At 35.2% G+C, this 23,867-nt stretch overlaps 2 protein-coding genes and 1 long non-coding RNA gene across 3 annotated transcripts; all 3 read left to right on the plus strand.

The window, feature by feature from the left end:
- The first annotated feature begins 785 nt into the window (after positions 1-785).
- LOC114723401 (uncharacterized) lies at positions 786-1,556 on the plus strand. Its single transcript, XM_028909594.1, has one exon. The coding sequence runs from the start codon at positions 786-788 to the stop codon at positions 1,554-1,556; it is 771 nt and encodes a 256-aa protein (XP_028765427.1).
- A 1,816-nt stretch (positions 1,557-3,372) lies between these two features.
- LOC114723424 (uncharacterized) lies at positions 3,373-15,979 on the plus strand. The gene is made up of 2 exons (XR_003738238.1): positions 3,373-3,403; positions 15,781-15,979. It is a non-coding gene; the product is annotated as an uncharacterized LOC114723424 (long non-coding RNA).
- Positions 15,980-21,016: 5,037 nt separating this feature from the next.
- Positions 21,017-22,292, plus strand: LOC114723428 (uncharacterized). The gene has a single exon (XM_028909617.1). The coding sequence runs from the start codon at positions 21,256-21,258 to the stop codon at positions 22,111-22,113; it is 858 nt and encodes a 285-aa protein (XP_028765450.1). The 5' UTR covers positions 21,017-21,255; the 3' UTR covers positions 22,114-22,292.
- Positions 22,293-23,867: the final 1,575 nt, after the last annotated feature.

The following is a 23,867-nucleotide window of genomic DNA, read 5'->3' on the forward strand; positions in this document are numbered from 1 at the left end:
CATAATTATAAATCAATTATAATTTAAGTATATCTTTCTCATCGCTTATCCAAATAGGTCAGATGTAATATAACATAAGAGCTGACACAAACAGGACTACATATCAATTATATATATATTTGGAAAAATTACTCATAAATCCCAAGTAAGAAAATTGAATATAGATATGTTTCAAAATTTTCATACTTTAAATTTACATATTTACAATTTGAATCACGTCATTTGTAAATAAATTTGTAAGAAATTGAATTTCTTAAAACCTGTTGTAATTAATATTTTCATCCAAGACTCAGGGACTGTTTTTGGGTCATCCATGTCTATACCTATATATGTCAATCAATTAAGCAGAGGTCTATAATTGATTGGAAGTGATAGCTTCCAAGAGATGACAGGCAATAAATATTTCTTTAATATATCACAATGCTCTCAGCCATGACAGACCAATATGTATACCGTATTCATGTACATGGAGAAACTTACAGGCACCATCGGCACCAAATTATAGCGTTTTTTTTTTTTAAAGGCATCCTACACATTAATAAAATAATAACTAAATGTATCTCTTCCTTGATCAAATAGTAAACTGAAAATTTAAGGAAAGTATCGAGCAAGAACAGTATGAAAAGAGAGACTATCTCAAGAAGCCAAGGTTGACAAGTAATAACACTCTACATATATATAAGCTCGTCGATCAAGAACCAGAGGGAAGTATCAACGTAGAAGCTTATTATCAAATAGAAAGTGATTTCGGAGAGATAATGAATCACCCATGGCATGACCACCCAATGACGCTGGAACGAGACGTAGCAAACCCATTTGAATGCAGTGGATGCAAAGAACTAGGGTTTGGCCCTAGGTACCAGTGTGAAATGGATTGTCCCTTTGTCCTACACGAGGACTGTTTCAAGGCTCGTCCTACGGACCCATCCAGAACCCATCCATTCATGGGTAGCTGCAGTTTCCAGTTTCTCTGGGAACCTCCCGGCGGACCGAACCGCCGATTGTGCGACGCTTGCGGGAGGGACGTTAAAGGGTTTGTGTATCATGATCAGTATAAACACAAGCTTGACTTGCACCCTTGTTGCATGAACCTTAAGAGCACCATGTCTGATCCTTATAACAGGATGATGCTGATTCTTAAGGACAAAATGCCCTCCAAGTGTGTGAAATGTGAGAGGAAGGATTTAAAGGTACAGAGCAAAGGGCCGTTCAGAGGGTGGTCCTACGTGTCTTCTTGTGGAAACTATTGTTACCATGTCTGTTGTGTGAAGAAATTGATTCTGGATAACTGGGAAAATGGCTATTTCAATGTTGGTCCCCCTTCTTCTTCTTCGTCTCCAGGAGGAAGAAACTTGTCCATAGATGAGACTGCAAGCTCAAGCTCGATCACGTCAGCCGAAAGTTCTCTGGCCTTGGCGAGAAGAGGCTCGTCAAGATCATCTTTCACTCGGGGACTGATCAAACTGGCGAAGATAGGTTTCAGCGTTATAATATCAGTTCTATTCGGAAATCCAACTCCACTGTTCACTGCTCTCGCTGAAAAGTTACTGGATTGAAGCAAAAGGATACAGTTCCAGTATATGATATATATATATATATATATAATTTATGTAATGGTATTTTTATACTGCTCGTAATCCTTGAGTTTTTTTTGTATTATGTGTGACGAACTTGTGTTAACCGATGATTGATCCAAGTCTCTGCCAATTGGCTTCGTCTTCTGTTGGCACTTGGTTGTACTTTTGCACTGTTTTTGCTGATGATAATGAAACTCTCTTTCACTTTGTTTTCTTTTACGGGATCCTCCAACCTTTAAATTTTAGGTTTAAGTCCATATTGATTTCTTTTTGAATTTGTGTTTTATGCGTAAGAGAACATTCCAGGTTTCGAATGTGAGGCTTCAAGAAGAAATATTGATCTGTATGTAAATCGAACTCTGGACGTGACAAAACCATCTAGACACGAGGTTGCAAACTAGAACTCATAAGATTACGACATATCATTAAAAAGATAAAATAATTGCAATATTATAAATCTCAAATGGATGATTTCGATGGATTTTTAATGAAAAAGACTTAGATATTTAGTTCTTTTATTCTGTCCTCTTGGCGTGTCGGATTTTTTAATAGATTAACAAATACTATTATTAGCGCTTTGAAATTCTCTTCACCTAATGGTCAAAAAAAATTCTCTTCATCTAATTTAATTGGGTAAAAATATTAAACACATAAAATTAATTATCTAAGTTTTGTTTATTTTGAAAGTGATGGAAACAGAGGGAACAACCGCTGATCTTTTGCCTTCATGTTCCAAAACCACACGCAAATAGAACCACTACGACTTATCCAGTTCTTTTTTTTAAAAAAGAAGAAGAAGAAGAAGAAGAAGAAGAAGAAGACGAATCACTTGGACCCAACTTATGCTACACGCGGCAGATACACGACTAGATTAAAGAAAGGGAGAGAAGAGTTTCTAGACGTAAAGAAACTCATAATGCCTTTTCTCTCTCCCCCTCTTTCGATTCTTCAGGGCGGTGGGAGTGTGTCTTTCACGGAATCTTCCTCTTTATAATAATGTTTTGTCATTTTGTTCTCTGTTTTTTTTTAATCTTTAAGGGTGGTGTCTTTGGTTTTTGCGACGATAATCAGATTTGAGGGCTTCAATGACGACAAATCTCACATGGCGGTTTAGATTCGCGCTTTTTTGGGATTGGTTTTTGATGATAATGGTCCTGCTCCCTGATAATGCAGTTTTAGTCTTGAATTTCTAGGAAGCACTTTTCTCATATATGGTTATAATATGAGTTATTACCTTTGGTTTTTAATATAAAAACTAGTTAACTAATTTGAGTAAATTAAAAAAAATTAAATTAGTCATTTATGATAAATATGTGTTGTTTTTCCTAAAATATTCTTTCTAATTAAGTGTACTGATTAGAACTATAATTGATTAGAAATGATTAGGTACACCTCATCGGGGAGAAAAAAAAAGGAAAAAGAAATGATCAGGTACAAATGCTTCTTTAATGACAGCTCAATGGTGTATTTATATATAACGTATGTCCAAAACATGCATTAAACATTAATAAAAGACTGAACATGCGAGTCGATTTAATAATAAACTGAAAAATTGAGGAAAAAACATCGAGGCGACGAACAGTACGAAAAGAGACAAACTCGAGAAGAAAAGGTTGACCAGAAATAACACTATATAAACTCGTCAAGAACCAGATGAAAGTCTCAAGGTATAGAAGCTCTTCAGTGAGAAATAGAAATAGAAAGTGATTTTGGAGAGAGACAATGGATCACCCACGGCATTAGAATAATCACCCAATGAGGCTGAAACTAAACGAAGGAAAGCCATTTCTGTGCGGTGGATGCAAAGAACTAGGGTTTGGCCCAAGGTACCAATGTGCCCAGAATTGTGATTTCGTCCTTCACGAGGTCTGTTTCAAGGCTCGCCCTTCAGACCCACCCAAAACCCATCCATTCACGGGTGACTGCAGATTCAAGTTTTTCTGGGAACTCCCGGCCGCCGCAACCACCGGCAGTGCGATGCTTGTCAGATGGGCATACGAGGTTTCATGTATCATGATGAATCCAGACACAAGCTGGACTTGCATCCTTGTTGCATGAACCTTAAGAGCTCCATGTTTGCTGGCTATTATAGGATGATGATGCTGAATCTTAAGTGCAAAATGCCCTTCAACTCCAAGTGCGTGAAATGCCAGAGGAATGATCCGAAAGTACAGAACAGATGGCCGTTCAGAGGGTGGTCGTAAGTGTCCTTTCTTGGAAAATATTGTTACCATGTCTGTTGTGTGAAGAAATTGATTTTGCATAACTGGGAAAGGGGCTATTTCGATGTTGCTTCTTCTGCTTGGCCTTGGCGAGGAAAACGCTGGTTCAAAGGTGAGACTGCTGCGAACTCATCAAAAAGAAGGGGCGTGCAAAGTGATAGAAGCTGGGTCACATCAGCCACAACATCTTCGGCCTTCATCAATGGCGGTTCTTCTTCTTCTTCTTCTGGTTGGTTCGGGGATGAGACTGCGAAGTCATCAAGAAGTAGAAGCGTGCAAAGTGATAGAAGCTCGACCATACCAGCCACAAGCTCTTCGGAGAAAATAGGTGTCAGAGTTATAATATCAGTTCCATTCGGAAATCCAACTCCACCGTTAGCTTCTCTCGTGGAAAACTTACTGGATTGAAGGTTGAAGTTGAATCCATTATATGTGTGTGTCTTTGCGTAACGGTATTTTTATCTTAAATTGCTTATAATCCTTGAGCTATGTTTGTACCACTCCTTTTTGTGTGATCAACTTGTGATAGCCAATAATTGATCCAAGTCTCAGCTGCCAATTGGCTTTGCGTTCTCTCGGCACCGTTTACGCTAATAAAACTTCCTTCACTTTGTTTTCTTTTGCGGGACATCCTCCACCTTTTAACTTCAGTTTTAAGTCCACATTGATTTGTTTTTGAATTTTGATTCTGTATGTGTGCTTGTATAAACGATTTTTAAGTTTCGAATGCGAGGCTTTGACAAGATATATCGATCCGTACGTAAATCGAGCCCTCTGGAGTATCGTTCGAATGCATAAACAGAAAATCAGATAAATCAAATAACTTAAAATACTAAAATTGTGCTACATTGTGTACCTTAAAAAGAGATTAGGAATACTAAAATTATTTATTAGGTAGGAAAATTTTTGCTTATATTATTAATTCTGAATCTTGTATCACTTCATTGTCTCCACTCAAGGGCATGCCAACGGACCAAGTCGAATCCCCAACCTAGGTTACAGAATCAGTTTTGGTGCTCATATGATACTTATCAAATTTCAACCGTTCATATTTGCAGCTGAAATTTAATTTTTTTCATTTTTTTGATGTTGTTTTAATAAATAGATAATCCAAAATAAATATAATCTTTTAACTATAAGTTGTTTTAAAAAATAATTTTTTAATTTAAAAATTATTAGTTGAAAATTTTAAATCTAGACCACTAAAACCATATTAGAATAGTATAAATTTCACCACAGCAATGAGTATTATGATGCTCATCACTGCGACAAGCATCAAAACTGGCTTCCCTAGGTTACTGGCTAGCTTGCGCGAACCTAGTGCTTTGGTTGTCCTTGTTTAGTGCTTATCATATGATGTGCTCTAAAATATAAACCATTCAAAATATGATTTGAAATTGGATGGATATTTTTCTAAGTAGTGTTAGTTATAAAATTATCTTTATCTTAAATTATATATCTATAAAAATAAAAAAATTATTTAAAATATAAAAATTATTTAACTTGAATATGAACCATTCAATATCAATTTGGATGGTCCAAATTAAAATGAACACTCCATATTCATCAAAAGATGAGCATGGAAATTGGAATGTGCTCACGTGTTCTGGGTAGTTAATTTGCAATAGAGAGCCCAATTAAAGACTTACATATATATACACACTATCTCCAATCCTTAATATAAGAGTTAGATAACTAATTTACAAATATTTAAGAAATTAGTTAAATTAGTCATTTATAATAAATGGATGTTATCTTCCCTAAAATATCCCAATCAATCATGTGTGTTGAAACTATCTCTTATGAAAATTTCTTAATATATGCAATCATTATAGAGATTACTTGTGGTTGAAATTGATAAATATTAGATACAAAGTGAATTAAAATCTTATATTTAGTAACAAGTTGAATTTTCAACAACTAGCTTTGGGTCAACTAATTAAAGTAACCAGGATTGTCAATAGATTAGCCTACGTTGATTTAAAACATACATCAAGTCATCAACCTTCCTTGCCGAAGTCAATGTATTATAAGATCCTACGCAACCGCCACAGCTATCAGCCAAAGAGATAAAATTTGTAAAAACCTAAATTCCTTAGAACCTGTTGATATTTTATTTTATTTTTTTTAATGGAGAGCTATGAGTAATTTCCCCTTTATCTTCTTCGTCAACTATATATAGTTATATAATTGATTGGAAATGATAGCGCCAAAGAGCAGTTAGGTACAAATGCTTATTTAATCTGATAATGCCATCAGCCCTAACAATCAGTAACGTATTTATATACGAAGAAACTTGTTGGTATCTTCGGCACCGAATTATATCGAATTTTGAATAAGGTATGTAATACATTAATAAAAGACTGAGTATGTGAAACAACCGTATGAAAAGAGAGACATATAAGCTCAAGAAGCCAAGGTTGACCAGAAATAACATTATATAATGAGCTCCTCAAGAACCAAATGAAAGTATCAACGTAGAAGCTTAATATCATCGACAAATAGAAAGTGATTTCGGAGAAACAATGAATCACCCACGGCATTACCACCCAATGAGGCTGAAACGTGACGTAACAAATCCATTTGAATGTAGTGGATGCAAAGAACTGGGGTTCGGCCCTAGGTACCAGTGTGAAATGAACTGTCACTTTGTCCTCCATGAGGACTGTTTCAAGGCTCGCCCTACAGGCAGATCCAGAATCCACCCACTCATGGGTAGCTGCAGATTCTAGTTCCTCTGGGAACCTCCCGGCGGACCGAACAACCGGTTGTGCGATGCTTGAGGGAGGGACGTTCGAGGATTCCTGTATCATGATAAATCCAAACACAAGCTTGACTTGCACCCTTGTTGCATGAACCTTAAGAGCACCATGTCTGATCCCTATGGTAGGATGACACTGATTCTTAAGGACAAAATGACCTCCAAGTGTGTGAAATGCGAGAGGAAGGATCTAAAAGTACAGAGCGAGGAGCCGTTCAGAGGGTGGTCCTACGTGTCCTCTTGCGGGAACTATTGCTACCATGTGCATTGCGTGAAGAAATTGATTCTGGATAACTGGAAAAGGGGCTATTTCAATGTAGGTTCGTCTTCTTCGTCTTCGTCTTCCAGAGGAAGAAGCTTGCTCAGAGGTGAGACTGCAAGCTCATCAAGAAGTATGAGTTTGGAAGGTCATAGAAGCTTGATCACATCAGCCACAAGCTCTTCGGCCTTGGCAAGAAGAGGCTCCTCGCGGCCACCGATGTCATCGTTCACTCGTGGGTTGATCAAAATGGCGAAAATTGGTTTCTGTGTTATAATATCAGTTCTCTTCGGAAATCCAACCCCACTCTTTACTGCTCTGGCCGAAAACTTGCTGAATTAAAAGGTTAGATCCTTTTTCGGCGTCAGCCCCGTATTATTCATAAGAAAAAGGTTGGATCCTTTTATCTTATGATATATATATTTACGTAATTCTTCGTATTTTGATATTGCTATAATCCTTGAGTTGTGTTTGTATTACACTTTTATGTTTGACGAACTTGTGATAGCCAATAATTGATCCGAGTCTCTGCCAATGGGCTTGTTCTCTTGGTTACTTGGTTCTACTTTTGTACTGTTTATCTAATAAAATTTTCTTTCTTCTTTTGCTGAATCCTCCATCTTTAAATCCTACGTTTAGGTCCAGATTGGTTCCTTTTTGAGTTTTTATTTTGCGCGCGCGCGCACGCAAAATTCTAAGGTTTAAATGCGAGGCTTTCAGAAGAAATATCAATCCAGACATAAATCGAGCTCTGAATGTCTAAAACGGCTTGATACGAGGTTATACAAGTTATAACTCATAAAATGGCAAAAATAATATCATTAAAAAGATAAAGTGACTTCATATATAAATTTCAAGTGAATTATTATCATGAATTTTAATAAAAGAAACTTGTATACCTAATCAATGCTATTTATTGTGTCCATGGTAAAATCTTGGCATGTGAATTTTTTTATAAGTTATTTATTCTATAAAAAATCTTTAATATTACTAATATTGTTAGCACTTTAAAATCTACTTAATATAATTTAAAATATTAAGTGTATAAAGTTAACTTGTTCTCCATTTTTGAAAAGGATAACTATGAAAGGCCTTGCCAAAAATAAATAACTAGGAAAGGAATGAAGTTGAGGTTATTTTTCTCCAACTAAAAGCAAGCAAAAGTCCAGGTGGTCCTGCTCACAGGCAAGTCGTCTGTCTAAGTGTGGAAATTTTGGCCTCTACCGTATTTGACCCATTCAATAGCTCTTCTTTCCTCTTTCTTCATAATTCACACAATTTCTCTCGAGAGCTAAATAATTAGTAATCTTATATTTTTTTGCCAGAATTATTAATCTTATATATTGATATATTGCTATCATTTCTCTTTTAATTAATCTGACCGTTCTTATGGGCAAATGCATGCCGGCATTTGTAGTTAAGTGACAAGCATACTGATAATTGTATAGACCCCCTTTTCAAATAAAAATACAATATCTGATATCCCGCATGTCACATCTCTTTTTATAACCTATTAGATGTCAATTGGAACTAATATAAGTCGTTTCGTAATACGTCTGGTCGAAAAATTTAAAATTCAGGATTTTACTATTCATCATGTTCATACACTGTTCATTTGAAAATGGATCAACTTTGAAAATTCATAACTAATTCTAAAAAAATTAAAATGATGTGATTCCAATTTTTATGCGAAGCTTGCTAAGATTTCTATGGGGGAAAAAACATACTCATTAGGTCTAGTTCCCCCCAGAATAATTCCAGGAAATTCGTCAAAATGCACTGTTTATTTGGTAAATTTTTGAATTTTCAGTATTTTTGCCCAACTTTGGAAGGGCATAACTCTTAGCACAAAACTCTAATTTTAGTGGTTTACTACTTGTTTTAAAGCTAAAAATGAGATCTATAAGGCTATAAGATTTCGTGTCCAAATTCTAACAATTACTCATTCTTTTATGTGCCACAAGTTTGGCCTGTTTTAGGGAGATTCTATCCCCTAATCTTACTTTCTTTAATTTATCTCTGATTTTCCTTTTTCCTACACTCTTTTGACATTATACCATTCAATATTCCAACATCTAGGCATGTCATACAAACATAATTTACATCACATATCATTCATAATCCATTACATTCTCAACATAAAGTTCATTAATACATTACACAACATAACATAATAGCATCAATTCCATAATTGCTTCTCTATCCCAAAATCATTTCCTTGCCCTTGCCATTTGATGAATCATTTCCTATTTGAGACATAATTTAACATAGGAGGAATGAGATTTTCATGAAATTTGAGTAGCATTTGAATTACAATTATCATGCAAATCAAACAAATTATCATGTGACATGTTATCATACCTCAAGGCATAATCAACCACATAAAATCATGCTTAATGCCATGCTAAAAGAGGAACATCAAGACTTTCACAATGACATAATCCAATGCATTTGGCCAAAGCATAAACCAATGTTATTCAACCAATCCATGCCACAACACAAGTTTTTCTATCCAAGCAAACAACAAATCACATTAAACAAGCAAGATTAACAATTAAATTATAATTCAACGCTACCTTTTTAACACTTGTCAACTAGGTTACTTCAAGGGACAAAGCTTCTCCTTGGTTCGTCCTCACAATTCCTATCAAACCAAGCATAAACATAGGCTACATTAATCACTAAACAACTTGATTCCAACACCTTAACATTAACTTAACAATTCCCCCCCCCTTTTTTATTTTTAACAAAATGATTTCTTCTTTAGAATCAATCATTTCATGACTCATCCCTATACAATTTTTCATGAGGAATCCAATGGTGCAATCATATTTTTGAAATTCATACTCCTTCCCCATGGAGTTCACTTGGCCGAATAGGGGGTTCTTAACTTCCAAAAATTTCATTTTTGATTCCAATGATTTTAAACACTTTCTAGCAACCTATCCCTACACAAAAACATTTTTTAAAGCCATTGGAATAATCAAATCAAGAAAAATCAAATTGCTTCTGCATGAATAGTGCTGACCGAATTGCTTCCCCTTAAACCCTAACTTTGATTTCATCCAAAAATCAATCCATACACCACTTGATCTTCTTTATTCCACTTGATTATTAAGGTTTCTATCCTTCTCTAAACATCACAAGGTCCAGCAAAATTTTGACAGAATTTTCCCTAATTTTCCAAGCTAAAAACTTCAACTACCCAAGCTTAAAACTTAGGAATAGGAAGGCATAAGCATACCTTAATGTTTCCTTGGTGTATGTTGAATGATTCCTTGTCCAAAACACTTAGAGTTTTTGGTTGAAGGGTGCTGGAAGCAAAATGGCAGAACCTCCCCTTGTTTTTCTATTTTTCCAACATTTTTTTGTATTTTCTAAGGGGGTATTTATAGAAAAATTCCATTTGCCCTCACCCCTCTTCAATTGGACGAAATTGGACACCTAATAAGGTGTATGTGGCAGACATCAAGCGTCCAAAATATTCAGATCACTCCATGTGGCTTTTCTCTAGATTTTTCCATAAAAATATCTCTTAATTTCACATTTTATTTAATAAAGATGGATGGACCTGGAAGGTGCACGAAATTGGGTTGTTATTAGGCTTAATGTGGGCCCCAAAAAAGGTTTGGGCTGCTCCAAAAAGATAGCCCACAAACCCAATCACTATCTCAAACCAATTAGAAACTTTATCGGTTACTATTCACTGTAACATTTCATAATTTTTTCAGACCTCTAAAAATTCATTTCTCTCCATGATAATTCACCATTTAACATCAGAATATGATCTGTAGTCAGAATTTTTTACCACCTCTAGGTATTTATTTTGAATTTTCTCTGATTAGGCCTTTATCGGGGTCATTGCAGGAAAATAAATTCCATAAAATTAATTCCTGAGCTTCCAAGGCCTAAAACCAATTTTATAAATTCAAATAAATATTTAAATAAATATTTCATCAATCTCCCAAAGATATTGAGGCCTCTAACTAATTAAAAGAATTATTTTCCTCTGATTTTCCAACATTTTCCTGAAAAACCTTTGTTTATGAGAAATTCAGTAATAAATCATTTTCACCGAAATTCCATCTTTCAGGCCTCAACTAAGTTTCTAAAATCTCTACTCTACACTTTTCCCATTTTTCAGGGATTTTCTGAAATTTTTTTCCAAATTTTTCCATTTTGCCCTTCCTAGATCGATAGTTATAAAAATGCCAGCCTGGACCTTATCAGGGTTTCACATCAAAAGTTGATCCATCTTCCCGTCTAGTTTCTACATTGACTCTCATCCCAATTTTTGATTCCCTAGAACCAAGTAAGAATGTTTGGGATGTGACACCGCACTATTTGCATTAAATGCAAACATTATCAGAGTCTAATTCGAGATAAGTCTCTCAAAAATATTTGTATATTCAGACAAATTCAAAGTTGAAATTTTATGTTTAAATTGTTATAACCTTCTTAGAGCATGTTTCATTTAAACCAAATATGCTTTTTCATCATCGCCCTCTCTTTCTCTAACAAGTCTTCTATCGTTATGTATGTTTTCCTTCATTTTAGAAGTTGCGACAAACTTGAGGGACTAGATCGATAATTAAGACAAATTTGGGGGAGTTGATTGATAAATATTAGATTTTAAGGACGAGGTCGATAATTGTGCAACTTTGAATATTTTCTTTACATATGTGTGTGTGTGTATTAAATTATTTTGCTTCGTGCTTGATGTATATATCATTCAGACGGCAGGTATTATTTTATCATAATTAAATTATAATTGACTGACTTCTGGACCTCAAAAAGAATTATACCCTAATTGACTAGCTTGTTTCCTTTAATGCTGGCTTTTTGCACTAAACTAGTCAAACTCGGGCGGTTTAATAATCTGAAGTCACTTTCTCGTATTATAATAATGTTTGTGTGTTATTTATTTATTTATTTATTTTGCTAAACACATGTATCTTGTTACCAATGACAATACCGTTCAAGATACTCACTATAAAAAAACAGCTAATTACCGGCAGAATTAGTGACGAAATAATTTTTGTTGCTAATTTCTGACAGATTACCCATGAAAGTTCGTGGCTAAACTTAGCCACGGAATTAGAGACGGAATTTAATCCGCTGCTAATTAGCCACGGAATTTTTTCCGTCGGAAAATTTTGTGGCTAGTTGACAAACTCAATTATTTTTATATATTTTGGTATCTTTTTTATGGGTTTTGTCAACTTAATTGATTCCCTTTTGCCTGGATTGATTGTTCATTGATTTAATATATTTTATTTTGAATTATTATTTTATAGGGGCAAAATTGTCATATTTTGGTTTAATTGTGACTAATTGATTTTTGAGGACAATTAATGCTACCTTATCCTTGAATTTTGCTTGCAGGTTCTTGGAAGATTCAAAAATTAAAATTAAAAAAAAAGGAAAGAAAAAAATTAATAATAATAGGGGGGCAAAATGTTGCGTTTTGCCCCAACCTAATATTCATCTTCTTCATCCGGTAGCTGAAGACGGAACGAAAAAAAACATGAAACACACACACACGCTAGTTGGGGGCGGCGAAAAAGCAAAGGAGAAACATTGTGAGGTCCAGAGCTTGACGGGGAAGAAGCGAAATCATCCATCCATCATCATCACCTCTCCCACCTCCATTCAAGACCATCATCATCGTCGACTTCTTCCTGGTGGTAGAGAGCTCGACGGCGAAGAAGCAGAACGAAGGGCCAGAAGTGTGGCCGACGGCACCAGGGGAGAGGGCGACACCATCCATCATCTTCTTCTCCTTCTCGGCGTCAACAGAACCAGCGTGAGGAGAGGTGCCAGAGAGCTCAACGGCGAGTGAACCAGAAGGAGTGAGACAATGAAATCAGTTTCGTCACCGTCTTCTTCCATGGCAAACCGTAACAGAGCTCTGATTATGGCATTTTTTATGGCAAACCGAGGCTAGAGTTTCATAATCTTCCAATTTAACAATAATGGCAGGAGCTTGGATCATCAAAGGGGAGTTTTAGTTGCTTTAATTTCTTACTCAATAATTGTTTAACAATTCCTAGGTCTTAGGATAGTTTTTCTGATTGTTGGGATAATTGTATTGCTTAATCTGATTATATTTGGAGATTATTGTGACTGAATTATTGCTTAGTATTTGACATTGAGCTGTTTATAGTTTTGATTTCAATTATAATGTTGTGGTTATGACATTTGTATTGATTTTGGAGTTAATATATTGTGATTTTCTAAGGTGGCTTAGAATTTTGGATCATATTGTCTCTTGTTAGCTTTAATTCTGTTCTTTTGGATTTAAGAGTTTTAATTAAGCATTGGTTTTTAGCATCCTTAATCCCATTTTACTATTTTGGTTGCAGTTAGTAAGTTGGGATTTTAGAAAAATATTTTGTGGCAACTGGAGGTGGCTCGGTTGTTGGATCAAAAGCTTAATTATAATTCTTAATTCATTGTTTTTAACTCCCACATCTTTTAGAGTGATGATTGCCTGTGTTGTTGAATTGGAGGATTGATTTTTATCAGTGTTATTTGTGTGTCTCATTTTCATTTCTTTAATCTTCATTCATTTTAATCATTTTTACATTAAAAAAAAGTATTTTAATTTCAATTTAATTCATGGTGTTTAATTAGAAATTCTCAAATCAAAAATCCTTTTTATAATTTAGGTTACTTGCATTTATTTACTAGGGTTTAATTTCATTTTCGGCTCCTCAAAGTGAACAACCCGGATTGTGCACTATATTGCATTAATTCGGTTAATTTTTGAAGTAACCCCAAAGCGACAAATTAAGGGCAAGTTAACTTCACTAATTCCGTGGCTAAAATTTTATAATTATGATTTTGCGATAGAATACTTTTTCGTGGCTAATTTAGCCATGGAATTACCAATGAAAAATTATTCCGTCGCTCATTTCCGTGGCTAATTCCGTGGCTAAAATATAATATATAATATAATATAATATAATAATAAATATATAATTAAATTATATATCTTATGAATATTAAATAAAATAATTAAATTTAAAAAATATATTTATGAAAAAATTATTTACCATTTAAATTTAAAATTAGTGTCATTGGAAATTAATATTATATTTAAAATAATTTTAAAAAAATAAAGGACTATAAAATAATTAGTAAAACAAATATCTAAAAATTATTTTGTTACAAAAATAGTTATGATTAAAATTATCATATAGTTTATTTTTAGTTTCTAATAATATATGTGTGTATGTATAATTATTTGTGTAAGAGAATATTATATATATTTAATTTTGTATAATAAGTCAGTAAGTTCATTGCAGCTCAACTAGTGAAGTCGTGCGCGTGCACAAAAGAGGTCTTTAATTGGTTCGAGCCACGGAGAAGTCACTTTGAGGAGGAATTATATGGTGGCGACATGTGGTGATACAAGGTGGCATGTGAGATAGCGACATGTGGCGGCAAAGGTGAGGTGGCAGGGACACGTGGAGATGAGGTCGTGACATGTGGCAATGAAGGTGAGGTGGCAGCAACATGTAGAGATGAGGTGGTGACATGTGGCGGCCAAGGTGAGGTGGCATTTTAATTTTTTTTAACAAATCTATTAGCGACCGAATAGAAATTCCGTCGCTAATTAGAGATGAAAAAATTCCATCAGTAATTAGTGACGGAATTTTTTAATTCCGTTACTAATTCCGTCGGTAATTACCGACAGAATTTTGATTCCATCGCTAATTCCGTGGGTAATCCAATTAGTGATGAAAAAATTAGCGACGGAACCAATTTTGTCGCTAATTCCGTCAGCCATATGATTTCATCGCTAATTCGTCACCAATCCGTTGCTAAATAAAAATTCCATCGGTAAATTTCGTCGCAAATAAGATTTTTTTACTAGTGACTATCAGTACTAAATATGAGCACCTCTTCTAGTATGATTCAAAAATTAGTTTGTTATATTATGAGAAACTAGTCCCTTTTCATTAGATACTCAACCCTCGTTCACCGAATCTAACCAATATTGTTAATAGTTTAACCTACGTTGATTAAAAAACATGCGTCCAGTTATTAACCTTCCTTGTTAAAGTCAGCGTAAAGAGCCCCCACAACCACTGCTATATTGGCTTCCTTATCCTAGTGAAAAGAACTCACACCCACCATATTCATAGAAAGTCGAATTTGTAACATCTTAACTTAAGTCAAGACTTAAGGTGTTTGATGTCAGTTGAGCCAAACAGCTCCAAAAAACCCTAATTATCATATATTCTGAATCCATATATTGATATTGACAGTGTATATTTAGATTATTTGACGGTGGCGAATATGTACTCTCCTATCCTAAATGCTGGAGTACACACACACACACACACATATAGTCCTAATTTTTGCCTTTGATTTGTTTTTTGTATTGCTTTTGTCTCCAACCAGGCATTGTGCGCCAGAAGAGCCGCGACATGTTGCGCCCTCCCCCTGAAAAGAGCCAAAGGTCGTCGTTGTTCTGTGAAGCCGCGAGACGGGAACCTTGGCTCAAATCTCGAGATGGGAAAGCCAACTCACTGAGTTAAAGCCCGCGCATGGATTACAAACTGGGGCAACTGTAATATAATTAAAACACGTTAATATATCATTAAGAAAACAACACTTGACGTATTTTATTACTTAAGGTAAATTGTGTATCATCTTTTGGTTCAACTAATCCAATCATGCATGTTTGAATCGATACAACGAACAGTGTGAAAGGAGAGATAGGCTAAAGAAGGTTGACCAGAAATAACACTATTCACTATATATATGATAAGCTCATCAAGAACCAAATGAAAATAATGTGTCGAGAAAGAAGCTTATGGGGCGGAAAAGAGAGAGTGATTTTGGAGAGACAATGTATCACCCATTGCATCGCCACCCAATGAGGCTGAAACGTCACGAAGCAAACCCGTTTGAGTGCATTGGATGCAAAGAACTAGGATTTGGCCCAAGGTACCAATGTGTCAAGAACTGTGATGACGTCGTCCTTCACGAGGTGTGTTTCAAGGCTCATCCTCAAGACCGGTCCAGAACCCATCCATATACCGGTCACTGCAGATTTCAATTCCTCTGGAAACCTGCCGGTGGCCCGAACCGCCGGCTGTGCGATGCTTGCGGCAGGGACGTTCGAGGGTTCGTGTATCATGATAAATATAAACACGAGCTAGACTTGCACCCTTGTTGCATGAACCTTAAGATCTCCATCTCTGATCCCTATCATAGGATGAAGCTGATTCTAAAGGACAAAGTGCCCTCCAAGTGTGTGAAATGCGAGAGGGTGGTCTTACGTGTCCTCTTGTGGAAACTACTGCTACCATGTCTATTGCGTGAAGAAATTGATTCTGAATAAGTGGAAAAGGGGCTATTTCAATAATGTGGCATCTTCTTCTTCTTCAAGAGGAAGAACCTTGTCCAGAGATGAGATTGCAAGACCAATAAGAAGATGTAGAAGTGTAAGGCAAAGTGATCGAAGCTCGATTCCATCTTTGGCCTTGGCAAGAAGGGCCTCGTCGAGGCCGCCGGCAGCACGGTTCAGTCATGGGTTGATCAAATTAGCGAAAATAGGTTTCAGCGTTATAATGTCTGTTGTGTTCGGAAATCCAGCTCCATTGTTGATCTCATTCAGAACCTACTGGATTAAAAGGCTGGATCCGTAAGTTAAATATGATATGTGTGTGTGTGTGTGTGTGTGTGTGTGTGTGTGTGTGTGTGTTTGTAATGGGATTTTGATATGATATTGCTCTTCTATGCTTGACGAACTTGTGATATAGCCAATGATTGGTCCAAGTGTCTGTTAATATAATGGGCTTCGTGTTCTCTTGGCACTTGATTTCTACTTTTGCACTGTTTTTGCTGATAAAACTTGGGAAAAATTCGTTAAATCTCCACAATAGACCTCTAATATCCAACACCTGCATAAAATTTTAAAATGTCACTGCACTCCCTTAGACTAAAATGAAATTAAAATTGAAGTCTAAAAAGACATTAATACCCCTGTTTTTAATTTTTTAAGAAAATTAATTGTCACTAGCTGGAGCTTCTACCTCTGGCGCCAGCTACCAGAGCCCTGATGGTTGGACCTCCAACCTCCAATGGCATTATATGATTAAGTGAATTGGTTGACTTGATGGTCACAATTTTTTTGGTGTGCCAAGAGATTATGAGTTCAAATCCTCTTTGACCACTATATTTGAAAAAAAATCCTTTGGTGGTTGGTGCTCCAACCATAGATACTCAGGTAGCTGGATTTGGCACCAGAGCTACAGCAACAATTAATCTTTTTTTTTAAAAAAAAAAAAAGAAGCAAGGATACTATTGTATTTTCACTCTTAAATTTTAATTTTATTTTAGTCTGAGAATGTAGTGAGATTTTGGAATTTTGGTGGGGTTATTGGATATTAATTGTCTACTGTGAGGGTTTAATAAAATTTTTCCAAGAAACTTTCTTTCACTGTGTTTTCTTTTGCCGGATACTCCCCCTTTAAATTTCAGGTTTAATTTCAGTTTGATTTCTTTTTTTTTAAATTTTGACTTTGTACATATGAAAAAACATTCTAATTTCCAAATGCTAGGCTTTCACGTTCATACCACTACAAAAAAATTGACTTTCAGCGGCGACAAAAAGTCACCGCTGAAAGGATAAAAGTCATCGCTGAAAGTTTTCAACGGCAACTTTTTGCCACTAAAAAGTCGTTGCCGTAGCAGGCGTGGCTGAAAATTTTTAGCGGCAACTAAAAAGGTCACTACTGAAAGATACTTTCAGCGGTGACTTCTAGAAGTTTTAGCGGCAACATTTGTCGCCACTGAAGACACTTTTGGCGGTGACATTTGTCGCTGCTGAAAACGCTTTCGGTGGCGACAAAAAAGTTGCCGCTAAAACTAATGCCTAACAAGAATTGGCTTTACCAATACCACATCATCACCGTCGGCCGCCACATCACCATCGCCGGTCTCCACATCATCACCGTCGGCCACCACATCATCGTCACCGGCTGCCGCATTATCACTAGCCACCTCCACGTCATTGCCACATCACTCCTCCCTGCCACATCATCATCCAAATATTTTCACCTTAAATGTGTCTTCTTCAAGGTTTGAACTCGTGACCACCTCCTTTCATGTCCAATTTTCTTGCCGCTGAGCCAGATTGAATTTGTTTGTTAATATTGTAAAATAAAATATATATTATTATATTACACTTTCAGCAGTGACATAATAAAGTCGTCGCTGAAAGTCAAACCTTCAGCGGTGACACTGATAGTCGTCGCTGAAAGTCTACTTTTAGCGGCAACCATTTTAGCTGTGACCATAGAATGTCACCACTAAAAGTCTTTTTTCAGAGACGACCATAGAATGTCGCCGCTGAAAGTGAATCTAATGATTCTCAAAGGTATACTTTCAGCGGCGACAAAAAAAGTCACCGCTGAAAGTCATTTTGTTACAACTGAAAGTCTTAGTTTCAGGGGCAAACTTTCAACGGCGACACTTTTGTCGCTACTGAAAGTCTTAGTTTCAGCCACGAACTTTCAGCAGCGACAAAAAAAGTCACCGCTGAAAGTCTTAGTTTTAGCAACGACTTTTTGGTGTTGCCACTGAAAGTCTTAGTTTTAGTGACGACTTTTTGGTGTTGCCACTGAAAGTCTTAGTTTTAGCGGCGACTTTTTGGTGTCGTCGCTAAAAGTGGACTTTCAGTGGCGACTTTTTTTGTCGTCGTATAAAGTTGTCGCCTAAAGTCTTTTTCTTGTAGTGTACATAGATCGAGCCCTTAGGAACATAGTTGGAATCCATAAATAGCAAATCGGATAAATGAAATAACTTTAAAAAAAATACTAAAACTGTAATACACAAGTACCTTGAAAAGAGATTAGGAACATTACATATAATACTACCTTTGATCCTTAATATAAAAACTAATTGATTCATTTGAGTAGATTAAGAAAATTTATTAAATTAATTATTTGTAATAAATAAGTGTTGCTTTTCCTAAAGTACTCTTGCTAATTAGTTGTATTACCATTGACATTTGGTGAAATATTTAACATATGTAATTACTACAACATTATCTTGAGAAAAAATGAATAAATATGAGAGATAAAGTATATTAGAGTTTTATATTTATGACCAAATTAAAAATCAAACTAATTCTTATATTAGGGATAAAATCTACAATAAATAGCATCATTTATCTATCAGCTAGGAACACTGTAGCTTAATATAGATGTGGAATCTTGCATTGAAATTGCCTTGGCTCAAATCTCGAGAGGGCAAACCAGCCCCCTGAGTCAAGGGCTCTCGAGTTACAAGCCGGCGCAAACCAGGGTTTTGGGTGGCTGCTTTGGAAAGATAGCCTAAACAAAGACCGATATATTAGTCGCACCGAATTATAATGTATTTTTAAAATTTGCAAAGTGCATTATAAAAGATTGAACATGTGAATTGATTAAATATTAAACTAAAATATAAAAACATTGGGGGCTAAAAGTTTAATGATCTAATGAAAGTTGTTTAAGTTGATGATTCTTGGAGGTAAAATTAAGTTGTTTTTCTATCATCGTGCATCTATTTCTTTAGTAAGTCTTCTATATATCATAATCCCGTTTGCCTTCAATTGTTTTAATTAGACGTCGAGGAAAACTTGTGGGGCCAAATCGATAATTAAGACAAACTTCTTGTTATTAAATTTTAAGGACAAGGTCGATAATTGATGCAACTTTAATCAATATATCATTTGAACGGCAGGTAAGAGAATAACGCAGGGGAGCTAAAAATAAAGAATCATAATTAAATTATAATTGACTGACTCCTGGCCCAAAAAAAATTGTACTCTATTTGACTAACCTGACTCTTTTATCTCCCTTTTGTCTAAGCAATTCCAACGTGGGTGACTAATAATTATATAGTCACTTTCTCCTAGATGCCATCGATATTTGATTCTCCAATAAAATTTTATTGAACAACCTAATCCTGAAAATATAAAATTTTTAAGTAGACTTTTATGAATAATTTACAAATATGGAAAGGTGGCTAATTAATGAGACCATCGTAAGGAAGTAATGGTCTATGGTTTATGGCATTTTCTGCCGTTTTTTTATATGATTTGTGAGTATTCAATCGTATGTAAATGGGTAATATCATCATGATTTTCAGTTCATTTCATGCTTTTAGATTATTTTTAAGTAATTTTTTAAATAAATTTAGAGGAAAAGAAAATGAGATATAATGAAGCATTAGTGTATATAATATTTTACCTTTTCACTACTGATCTTCTTCCTGTATTTATTGTGGAAATCAACAGAAAAGTGAATGGGGGAAAATGTTGTTGGGAGCATCAAAATTCAAATACACACAGAAAATAAAAAAATAATTAATAACATAAGTTGGAACATGTCCTGTGTATATATTCATTTCATCAAATCATGTGTAGCTAAAACAGTAAAGTGAGATCAATGTTAGTTGATCAACTCAGAATCTGTGAAAATATTGCCGTACGTAAAGGGCTAATAGCACGTTAATCGTATTAATCAAACAATTTTTAATTTCACATTACTGCGCACTATATAAGTTATGTATTATGAGCAACCGGTTGATATACGTAAATATGTGTTGTGTACTCTCGTGTATAGGTCTTATAGTTAGAATCGGAGGTAATATTAATAATTTTGTGTATTTTTTATTTCAGTTCAACTAGCCTAACCATGATTGTTAATTAGATTAGCCTACTTTGATTAAGAAACGTTCATCAACTCGTCAACCTAATTCCTTGCCGCAATCAATGTACTATAAGAGCCTACACAACCACTGCTCTTCCTATATATATATATATATATATATATATAAATTATCCATATAGATTCCAAATAAGAAAATCAAATTCAGATAAGTCTTAAAAATTTCATATTTATAAGTCACACTTACATATTTACAAGTCTAGATGCGTTTCACAAGTGAAATTTGTTTTAAAAAAAAAAAAGAAAAGAAGAAGAAGAATTCTTTAGGAGCTAATTAATGTTTTTAGTTGGAACTTACGAGTAACTTTCTTCTTATATTTTCTCTTTCAACTCTATGTATGTATGGATTAAGATATGGCGCGCACACGCACACACAAAAGCTAGGTACAAATGCTTCCTACAATACAATTCTATCAGCCATGACAGATCAGAAATGTATTTATATGTAAAGAAACTGGTTGGCATCTTTGGCACCGAGTTAGATCGTATTTTTGGAGCATATAATTAATACATTAATAAAAGAATGAATACATGTGAACGAACACTATGGAGAGAGAGGGAGAGGGAGAAAGAGATAAGCTCAAGACGGGAAGGTTGACCAGAAATAACACAACATAAGATCTTCAAGAAAATCTGCAGATGAAAGTCTCAAGGCATAGAAGCTTATGGGAGACAAATAGAAAGTCATTCTGGAGAGACAATGGGCGATCATCCACAGCATCCCCACTCCCTGAGGCTGAATCGTGAAGAGACAAACACATTTAATTGCAGTGGATGCAAGGAACAAGGGTTTGGTCCAAGGTATGAATGTGCAAAGAAGAATTGTCGCGCCAAATATATCCTTCACAAGGAATGTTTCGAGGCTCACCCTAAAGACCGATTCAGAACCCATCCAGTCATGGGTGACCGCGGATTCAAATTCCTCTGGACAGCTCCCGTCGGACCGAACAACCGCCGGTTGTGCCACGCTTGCGTGGGGAATGTTCACGGGTTTCTGTACCGTGCTCGATCGAATGCCAGCTGGCTTTACTTGCACCCTTCCTGCATGAACCTTGGGAGCACCATATCTCATCCCTATAAAAAGATGGAGCTGAACCTTAGAAACGAAGCGCCGTCCAACTCTCAGTGTGTGAATTGCAAGAGACAGGATCTAAACGTCGGAGGTGGGTGGTCCTACGTGTCCTCGTGTGGAAACTATTGGTACCATGTCGATTGTCTGAAGAAATTGATTCTGGAAATCAGGGAAAGGGGCTATTTCAATGTTGGTTCTCCTTCCTCGTCTTCTTCCTCTTCTTCTTCTCCTTCTTCTTCTACTATTAGTACTACTTCCTCGTCTTCGAGAATTAAGAGAGTGCCAAGTGATGGAGGGTTGACCACACCAGCCGCAAGCTCTGTGGCCTTGCCAAACGGACCCTGGTGGAGGCCGCGGATATCAACTACCAATCGTGAAGAGTTGATCAAACTGGTGAAAATATTTGTCTGCTTCATAATAGCATACCGATTGGTGCCTGAAGATCCAGTTCCAGTGTTCAATGCTCTTGCCGATAGAGTACTATGATATATATATAATGGTGATTTTATATTGCTCCTGATCCTTGAGTTATGTGTTTGTTAGTCTTTTATGTCTGACCGACTTGTGATAGCCAATAACTGATGATCCAATAGGTATTGTATCTTGGCACTTCGGTTCTCCTTTCATTTTGCAGAGTTTATGCTAATAAAATTTTCCTTATTTCACTTTGTTTTCTTTTACGGGATCCTCCAACTTTAAATTTTGGGTTTATGTCCAGTTCGAATTCTTTTTTAATTCTGGTTTTGTATACATGAAGAAAACATTCTAAGTTTCGAATGCGAGGGCTTTCACAAGAAATATCCATTCGTCTTTGAATATAGAGCTCTCGATGCCAAAATATCCTGGATTTGAGGTTGCAAATTGCAGCTCATCAGATCGTGACATATCATTTGAAAAAATAAAATGGCTTCAGATTATAAATTTCAAATGCACGATCACTGTGGATTTGATATATATTGCGCTCAGATTATAAAATATTTATTCTACAACAAATTCTTATTATTACTAATGTGAACATTTTAAAATCAACTTGATTCAATTGGATGAAAAATAGTAAATATATAAGGCTAAGCATGTAACTTTTCTTCATTTTTAATTACAGCCAGCAATGAAAATAGAGGAAAACATACCTTGATCTTCTGTATTAAGCCACCCAAATCCATTGACGGTCGATCTTTCATAAAACCCAACAACCAGGAATGACGTTAAAAATAAAAATAAAAATTCTTTTACGCAAATCAGCACAAACTCTTTCACATATTTATCTCTTATGCCATAAAATCACTTTAAAACAAGTTAATCCAAACATACCGTTGGTAAATTTCTAAGTTATTCAAAACAATTAATTAAATATTTATATTTTTTTCCGAAAGTTTATACTCATTCTGTACAGTTTTCAATCAGTATGTTTTCCCAATAATATACTTGAAGAAATAACCCCAACCCTATTGAAACCTCCTGGCATTTCCCCTTACTCAGTTTATACATATATATTATATCCTTTGAGTTGTAATCCTTGTTATAAGGACATCATGTATATTTAATAATATTTACAATAAAGCTTCTTAATTAATTAACGATACTCCTCCAATTAATAACGTTTATCAAAGATAATTTTGAAACTTTTTTAAAATAACTATTTAAAAGTTGGGAAAAAGTGCTTTCACCCGCACAAGTCATCCCCAGCATGGAAATTTGGGCCCCTGCTCTATTATTTGTCCCATTCAATGGCTTTTCGTTTCTCTCAAGGGTAGATTATTATTAATCTGTCATTCCCCTTTTAATTAGTCCCATTTGATCTTTATTAATATATATGGACCTACCAATATCCTCAACCACTCTGCATTTTTATAATTTTAAAAAAGATCTTTTCATACAATTTTCAAGTTGAAAACAAAATTATAAACTCCTTTTGCGCTTATAATTACGCGAAAATGAAAAATTATTAATTGCTCTCTTTACAATTCAACTACTTAAAACTTTGCCATAATAATTTACTCTAGTCTTCTCTCTTCTGGCTGGGCGCCACAATAATCACTCAATGCTTCAATTATTTCATTTTCGTAATCTCATTATCAGACTAGAGAATCAGTTTACGAAGAAACTCTCACTTTTCTTATTTAAGTTTTGAACATATATTATTGAGAAAATTATACCACTCTAGTTTTTATTATCAGACACCAGAAGAAATATGCGGTCCTTATTATAATTAAGTCATCAAGGGTATTAATAACTATTTT

This window comes from Neltuma alba, unplaced genomic scaffold (assembly GCF_004799145.2).
Source record: "Neltuma alba isolate B1F8T4 unplaced genomic scaffold, ASM479914v2 tig00012137_pilon, whole genome shotgun sequence".
Lineage (NCBI taxonomy): Eukaryota > Viridiplantae > Streptophyta > Magnoliopsida > Fabales > Fabaceae > Neltuma > Neltuma alba.